Genomic DNA, 9,299 nt, shown 5'->3' with positions numbered 1-9,299 from the left:
AGGAAAGGATTAGATACACAGGTCAGCACAGTATCACCTAGGATGGGATTAGATACACAGCTTAGCAGACAGTATCACACAGGAGAGGATTAGATGCTCAGCACAGTATCACCCAGGATGGGATTAGATACATAGCTCAGCAGACAGTATTACACAGGAGAGGATTAGATACACAGCTCAGCAGACGGTATCACACAGAAGAGGATTAGCTACACGGCTCAGCAGACAGGCGATTAGATACACAGCTCAGCTGACGGTATCACCCAGGAGAGGATTAGATACACTAGCGGTTGTTTTTATTTGTTCCTTCGGTCGGGAGGTGTAATTTGTGCCTGACCTGAAAGTGTTAATGTTCTGTGTCTCGGATCTGGGCGCCTAATTTTGACGTAGTTGCCTTTGCTGCCAATAATGGCGTCGTCTGATCTTCGTGACGAGCTGAGCTGCTCCATCTGCCTGGACATCTACACGGATCCCGTCACCCTGAGATGTGGACACAACTTCTGCCGGGACTGCATCGGGCGGACACTGGACACACAGGACCAGGCTGGACTTTATTCCTGCCCTGACTGCAGAGAAGACTTCCTGGAGCGTCCGTCCTTGAGGAGAAACGCAACTCTGAGGAACATCGCTCAGGGCTTCCTCTCTGCTCCAGAATTGGAGGTGTCTGGGATCTCCTGCACCTTCTGTGACTTCCCAGTCCCGGCCGTGAGGTCTTGTGTGCAGTGTGAGACCTCCTTGTGTGGCCACCACTTGATGAGACATGACCAGTGCGTAGAACATACGGTAACGGCACCTAGTGCTTCACTGAGTAAGAAGTGTGAAGTCCACCACAAGGTCTTGGAATATTACTGCACCACGGACTCTGTCTGTATCTGTGGCCTCTGCGTGTCCTCTGGGCATAGAGGACATAAGGTGGAATTACTGAGAGATGCTCTCCAGAGGAGGCAGGAGACCATGAGAAACGTTCTACAGAAAATCACAGCAGATATGGAGGAGACGGAGAAGAGCGTCCAGAGTCTACAAGATCGAGACATTCAAGAAGAAGCAAATGGTTTAACCAAGCGGGTCGGTGCCACCCTGGGAGACATCAGGGGACAATTGGATGCTCTTGAGGAGAAAGTCCTGAATGAGATCTCCAGGCAGAAAGAGCAGACGTCACTCTCAATCTTGGGCCGGATACAACACCTGGAATTTCGGAAGGAAGAGTTGAGTGAGGAGATGTCTCACATGAAGGAACTGTGCACCATGGAAGATCCCATCACCCAGCTACAGGAATCTCCGGCTGATGACTTCTGGGAGGCTCAGGTTGGACTAATGAAGATGAAAAGTTTAGACGATCCGTGTCATGGAGTTGATCATCTGGATGAAGGCTTGATCTCTGAGATGTTGGAAGAAGCTTTTCTGAAGATTATGAGTGATGTAAAATTGCGGCTCCGTAGACCGAGGAGGACAAGTCTACTGCTAGATATTCACACTGCCGGAAACCAAGTCCACCTGTCAGATGACTCCAAAACTGCCACCTGGTCCAAAAAGAACTACAGGTATCCAGAAACGTCGCAAAGGTTCCAGTACCCACAGATTCTCAGCATCGGTGGCTTCCATACAGGCCAACACTACTGGGAAGTAGAAACTAGCGACACTGGAGGCTGGAGGGTTGGGATGTGCTATCCCACCATGGACCGGACAGGAGACCAGTCATATCTTGGGGACAACGATAAGTCTTGGTGTCTGCGGTGGCAGAAGAATCAGTACTCTGTCCTTCACGACAACGTGGAGACCATGTTATCGCTGGAGCCTTTAAGTCATCGATTGAGGATGTGTTTGGACTATGAGGCCGGGAAGCTGTCGTTTTATGAGGCTGGTGACCCCATCAGACACCTGCACACCTTCACTGTCACCTTCAACGAGCCCCTCCATGTTGGATTTCGGTTACTTAAGTCTTGGGTGAAAATTATCTATCCCGAAGAATAAGGAGAAGAAAGTGAGATAGATCATTGGGCATCCACCATGTGAAGGGGACTGAATGTCCTACCAGAGGACATCGCTGGGACAACGTACAGGACAACATAGGGTTCTTCTCCCCTTGCTGGAACATCCGGAGCTTCTGCACCGTATGGTGTAACCTCCTGTCAGCTGTGGCCCCTGAGATCTTAATTTAGGGCCTTCATTGGACAATAGTGATGTGTATACCATTGTCTGGACATGGATGGACCCACAGGAGGACCAGTCTCGTGTCGTGGAGAGGAGGACCACTAACCACATCTGCCCACTTCTCGATAATGGGCAGTTCCGGGTGTTGGGTGTCGTGGGGCTAAGAGGCCACTCTGCCCGAGCTGAACTTAGGTGAAGGGGGAGAGCTGTACATTGAACCTTCTACCCGGGAAAGGAAAGCTTAGATACAGCGCTGTATCCACATATATAATGTAGGGTGTGCCCCAATGTCATCATCGTACGGCCGCCGTATGTACACGAGCGATGGCGGCTTCATCCCGAACCAAACCGCAAGTGTGAACGACGGCAAATATCGTGTAAGAAATCACTGATAATAAAGACAAGATTGTGTGCTGCACAGGAGGGGATTAGATACACGGGTCAGCAGACAGTATCACACAGGAGAGGATTAGATACACAGGTCAGCAGACAGTATCACACAGGAGAGGATTAGATACACAGCTCAGCAGACAGTATCACACAGGAGAGGATTAGATACACCGCTCAGCAAACAGTATCACACAGGAGAGGATTAGATACACAGCTCAGCAGACAGTATCACACAGGAGAGGATTAGATACACAGCTCAGCAGCCAGTATCACACAGGATAGGATTAGATACACAGCTCAGCAGACAGTATCACACAGGATAGGATTAGATACACAGCTCAGCAGACAGTATCACACAGGAGAGGATTAGATACACAGCTCAGCCGAGAGTATCACACAGGAGAGGATTAGATACATAGGTCAGCAGACTGTATCACACAGGAGAGGATTAGATACACAGCTCAGCAGACAGTATCACACAGGAGAGGATTAGATACACAGCTCAGCAGACAGTATCACACAGGAGAGGATTAGATACACTGCTCAGCAGACAGTATCACACAGGAGAGGATTAAATACACAGCTCAGCAGACAGTATCACACAGGATAGGATTAGATACACAGCTCAGAAGACAGTATCACACAGGATAGGATTAGATACACAGCTCAGCAGACAGTATCACACAGTATAGGATTAGATACACGGCTCAGCAGAGAGTATCACACAGGAGAGGATTAGATACACAGCTCAGCAGACAGTATCACACAGGATAGGATTAGATACACAGCTCAGCAGACAGTATCACACAGGAGAGGATTAGATACACGGGTCAGCAGACAGTATCACACAGGAGAGGATTAGATACACAGCTCAGCAGACAGTATCACACAGGAGAGGATTAGATACACAGCTCAGCAGACAGTATCACACAGGAGAGGATTAGATACACAGCTCAGCAGACAGTATCACACAGGAGAGGATTAGATACACTGCTCAGCAGACAGTATCACACAGGAGAGGATTAAATACACAGCTCAGCAGACAGTATCACACAGGATAGGATTAGATACACAGCTCAGCAGACAGTATCACACAGGATAGGATTAGATACACGGCTCAGCAGAGAGTATCACACAGGAGAGGATTAGATACACAGCTCAGCAGACAGTATCACACAGGATAGGATTAGATACACAGCTCAGCAGACAGTATCACACAGGATAGGATTAGATACACAGCTCAGCAGACAGTATCACACAGGAGAGGATTAAATACACAGCTCAGCAGACAGTATCACACAGGATAGGATTAGATACACAGCTCAGCAGACAGTATCACACAGGATAGAATTAGATACACGGCTCAGCAGACAGTATCACACAGGAGAGGATTAGATACACAGCTCAGAAGACAGTATCACACAGGATAGGATTAGATACACAGCTCAGAAGACAGTATCACACAGGATAGGATTAGATACACGGCTCAGCAGACAGTATCACACAGGAGAGGATTAGATACACAGCTCAGCAGACAGTATCACACAGGAGAGGATTAGATACACAGCTCAGCAGACAGTATCACACAGGAGAGGATTAGATACACGGCTCAGCAGACAGTATCACACAGGAGAGGATTAGATATACGGCTCAGCAGACAGTATCACACAGGATAGGATTAGATACACGGCTCAGCAGACAGTATCACACAGGAGAGGATTAGATACACAGCTCAGCAGACAGTATCACACAGGATAGGATTAGATACACGGCTCAGCAGAGAGTATCACACAGGAGAGGATTAGATACACAGCTCAGCAGACAGTATCACACAGGATAGGATTAGATACACAGCTCAGCAGACAGTATCACACAGGATAGGATTAGATACACGGCTCAGCAGACAGTATCACACAGGAGAGGATTAGATACACAGCTCAGCAGACAGTATCACACAGGAGAGGATTAAATACACAGCTCAGCAGACAGTATCACACAGGATAGGATTAGATACACAGCTCAGCAGACAGTATCACACAGGATAGAATTAGATACACGGCTCAGCAGACAGTATCACACAGGAGAGGATTAGATACACATCTCAGCAGACAGTATCACACAGGAGAGGATTAGATACACAGCTCAGAAGACAGTATCACACAGGATAGGATTAGATACACAGCTCAGCAGACAGTATCACACAGGAGAGGATTAGATACACAGCTCAGCCGAGAGTATCACACAGGAGAGGATTAGATACATAGGTCAGCAGACTGTATCACACAGGAGAGGATTAGATACACAGCTCAGCAGACAGTATCACACAGGAGAGGATTAGATACACAGCTCAGCAGACAGTATCACACAGGAGAGGATTAGATACACTGCTCAGCAGACAGTATCACACAGGAGAGGATTAAATACACAGCTCAGAAGACAGTATCACACAGGATAGGATTAGATACACAGCTCAGCAGACAGTATCACACAGGATAGGATTAGATACACAGCTCAGCAGACAGTATCACACAGGATAGGATTAGATACACGGCTCAGCAGAGAGTATCACACAGGAGAGGATTAGATACACAGCTCAGCAGACAGTATCACACAGGATAGGATTAGATACACAGCTCAGCAGACAGTATCACACAGGATAGGATTAGATACACGGCTCAGCAGACAGTATCACACAGGAGAGGATTAGATACACAGCTCAGCAGACAGTATCACACAGGAGAGGATTAAATACACAGCTCAGCAGACAGTATCACACAGGATAGGATTAGATACACAGCTCAGCAGACAGTATCACACAGGATAGAATTAGATACACGGCTCAGCAGACAGTATCACACAGGAGAGGATTAGATACACAGCTCAGAAGACAGTATCACACAGGATAGGATTAGATACAAGGCTCAGCAGACAGTATCACACAGGAGAGGATTAGATACACAGCTCAGCAGACAGTATCACACAGGAGAGGATTAGATACACAGCTCAGCAGACAGTATCACACAGGAGAGGATTAGATACACGGCTCAGCAGACAGTATCACACAGGAGAGGATTAGATATACGGCTCAGCAGACAGTATCACACATGATAGGATTAGATACACGGCTCAGTAGACAGTATCACACAGGAGAGGATTAGATACACAGCTCAGGAGACAGTATCACACAGGATAGGATTAGATACACGGCTCAGCAGACAGTATCACACAGGAGAGGATTAGATACACAGCTCAGCAGACAGTATCACACAGGAGAGGATTAAATACACAGCTCAGCAGACAGTATCACACAGGATAGGATTAGATACACAGCTCAGCAGACAGTATCACACAGGATAGAATTAGATACACGGCTCAGCAGACAGTATCACACAGGAGAGGATTAGATACACATCTCAGCAGACAGTATCACACATGAGAGGATTAGATACACAGCTCAGAAGACAGTATCACACAGGATAGGATTAGATACACGGCTCAGCAGACAGTATCACACAGGAGAGGATTAGATACACAGCTCAGCAGACAGTATCACACAGGAGAGGATTAGATACACAGCTCAGCAGACAGTATCACACAGGAGAGGATTAGATACACGGCTCAGCAGACAGTATCACACAGGAGAGGATTAGATATACGGCTCAGCAGACAGTATCACACAGTATAGGATTAGATACACGGCTCAGCAGACAGTATCACACAGGAGAGGATTAGATACACAGCTCAGCAGACAGTATCACACAGGAGAGGATTAGATACACAGCTCAGCAGACAGTATCACACAGGGGAGGATTAGATACACAGATGAGCAGACAGTATCACACAGGATAGGATTAGATACACAGCTCAGCAGACAGTATCACACAGGAGAGGATTAGATACACAGATGAGCAGACAGTATCACACAGGATAGGATTAGATACACAGCTCAGCAGAAAGTATTACACAGGAGAGGATTAGATACATAGCTCAGCAGACAGTATCACACAGGATAGGATTAGGTACATAGCTCAGCAGACTTTATCACACAGGATAGGATTAGATACACAGCTCAGCAGACAGTATCACACAGGATAGGATTAGATACACGGCTCAGAAGACAGTATCACACAGGAGAGGATTGGATATACAGCTCAGCAGACAGTATCACACAGGATAGGATTAGGTATATAGCTCAGCAGACAGTATCACACAGGGGAGGATTAGATACACGGCTCAGCAAACAGTATCACACAGGAGAGGATTAGATACACGGCTCAGAAGACAGTATCACACAGGAGAGGATTGGATATACAGCTCAGCAGACAGTATCACACAGGATAGGATTAGGTACATAGCTCAGCAGACAGTATCACACAGGATAGGATTAGATACACGGCTCAGCAGACAGTATCACACAGGAGAGGATTAGATACACGGCTCAGCAGACAGTATCACACAGGAGAGGAATAGATACACAGCTCAGCAGACAGTATCACACAGGATAGGATTAGATACACAGATGAGCAGACAGTATCACACAGGAAAGGATTAGATACACAGCTCAGCACAGTATCACACAGGATAGGATTAGATACACAGCTCAGCAGAAAGTATTACACAGGAGAGGATTAGATACATGGCTCAGCAGACAGTATCACACAGGATAGGATTAGATACACGGCTCAGCAGACAGTATCACACAGGGGAGGATTAGATACACGGCTCAGCAGACAATATCACACAGGATGGGATTAGATACACCGCTCAGCAAACAGTATCACACAGGAGAAGATTAGATACACAGCTCAGCAGACAGTATCACACAGGAGAAGATTAGATACACAGCTCAGCAGACAGTATCACACAGGAGAAGATTAGATACAGCAGACAGTACATAATGGGATTAGATGCATTAGACGGTGGTATCACACTACATATTACAGTGACGGTGCTTTTCGGCAGGCGATGTACCCCGCGCTGAGCTGTAGCTGGGGATACCGGACTAGTAATATTTAGTTCACTCCGAGGAGAAGAATTCATGAATAATAAAATCAGGTTGAATTTTTTTATTTTCAAAAATCAACAAACATCCCAGGATTGTGCCCGGGCGGAGGAAGATGGTGGCTTCTTCCGATAACAGCGCCACCCTGAGCCTCAGGTCGTGTCTGGTATCGCAGCTCAGCTTCATTACATTGAATGCGACTGAGCTGCAGTACTGCACACGACCTGCAGACAGAGGTGGCGCTGTTTATATGAGCACAGCAACATCCAAAATGATACAACTAGGTCTCGTGTCCTGGTGGTAAAGGGGGGACATCCCCGAGACGTCTGCTCCGGCCACACTGGATAAAAGTGGATATAGATTTCTAATATGATTAATGTTTCATTTAGGCTTAATTTAAAGATGGAAAAGCGCGGATCCACCGGTCATCACTGTACAATGCCCGAAATGAGCAATGATTGATTACAAATGGACAAAACACATTCTATACAGCCAGCGCCACCATCAGGACAGTACTGGGGGACACCAGCGCCACCATCAGGGCAGTACTGGGGGACACCAGCGCCACCATCAGGGCAGTACTAGGGGACGCCAGCACCACCATCAGGGTAGTACTAGGGGACGCCAGCGCCACCATCAGGGTAGTACTAGGGGACGCCAGCGCCACCATCAGGGCAGTACTAGGGGATGCCAGCGCCACCATCAGGGCAGTACTAGGGGATGCCAGCGCCACCATTAGGGCAGTACTGGAAGAAGCCAGCGCCACCATCAGGGCAGTACTGGGGGACGCCAGCGCCACCATCAGGGCAGTACTGGGGGATGCCAGCGCCACCATCAGGACAGTACTGGAGGATGCCAGCGCCACCATCAGGGCAGTACTAGGGAACGCCAGCACCACCATCAGGGTAGTACTAGGGGACGCCAGCACCACCATCAGGGCAGTACTGGGGGACACCAGCGCCACCATCAGGGTAGTACTAGGGGACGCCAGCACCACCATCAGGGTAGTACTAGGGGACGCCAGCACCACCATCAGGGCAGTACTAGGGGACGCCAGCGCCACCATCAGGGTAGTACTGGGGGACACCAGCGCCACCATCAGGACAGTACTGGGGGACACCAGCACCACCATCAGGACAGTACTGGAAGAACCAAGCACCACCATCAGGACAGTACTGGGGGACACCAGCGCCACCATCAGGGTAGTACTGGAAGAACCAAGCGCCACCATCAGGACAGTACTGGGGGACACCAGCGCCACCATCAGGGTAGTACTGGAAGAACCAAGCGCCACCATCAGGACAGTACTGGGGGACACCAGTGCCACCATCAGGGCAGTACTGGGGGATGCCAGCGCCACCATCAGGGCAGTACAGGTGGACGCCAGCGCCACCATCAAGGCAGTACTGGGGGATGCCAGCGCCATCATCAGGGTAGTACTGGAAGAACCCAGTGCCACCATCAGGGCAGTACTGGGAGACGCCAGTGCCACCATCAGGGCAGTAATGGGAGAACCTGACACCACCATCAGGGCAACACTGGAAAAACCAGGCTTGCCAAATAGTGTGGCTGCATGAAAATATAAAAGTCCAATATGACTGGTGACCTTTTTGTTTGTCCAAGACCCGCGAATAGCAAATCCTCCATTTCCACAGCCAGAAAAATGCACAAACAATCCATTGAGGAGGCTTGAAACTTCAGTGGCAACCCTTCTAAGGCGGCCATATTTGGTTGTCATAGCGAGAAGACAACAATT

General features: G+C 48.4%; 1 protein-coding gene across 1 annotated transcript; it reads left to right on the top strand.

Moving 5' to 3' along the window:
• Positions 1 to 408: 408 nt before the first annotated feature.
• Positions 409 to 2,653, top strand: LOC142310473 (E3 ubiquitin/ISG15 ligase TRIM25-like). Its single transcript, XM_075347994.1, has one exon. The coding sequence runs from the start codon at positions 409 to 411 to the stop codon at positions 1,969 to 1,971; it is 1,563 nt and encodes a 520-aa protein (XP_075204109.1). The 3' UTR covers positions 1,972 to 2,653.
• Positions 2,654 to 9,299: the final 6,646 nt, after the last annotated feature.

This window comes from Anomaloglossus baeobatrachus, chromosome 5 (genome assembly GCF_048569485.1).
Source record: "Anomaloglossus baeobatrachus isolate aAnoBae1 chromosome 5, aAnoBae1.hap1, whole genome shotgun sequence".
Lineage (NCBI taxonomy): Eukaryota > Metazoa > Chordata > Amphibia > Anura > Aromobatidae > Anomaloglossus > Anomaloglossus baeobatrachus.
Note: the sequence above shows the minus strand (reverse complement) of the source record. Positions and strands in the feature narration are given on the sequence as shown.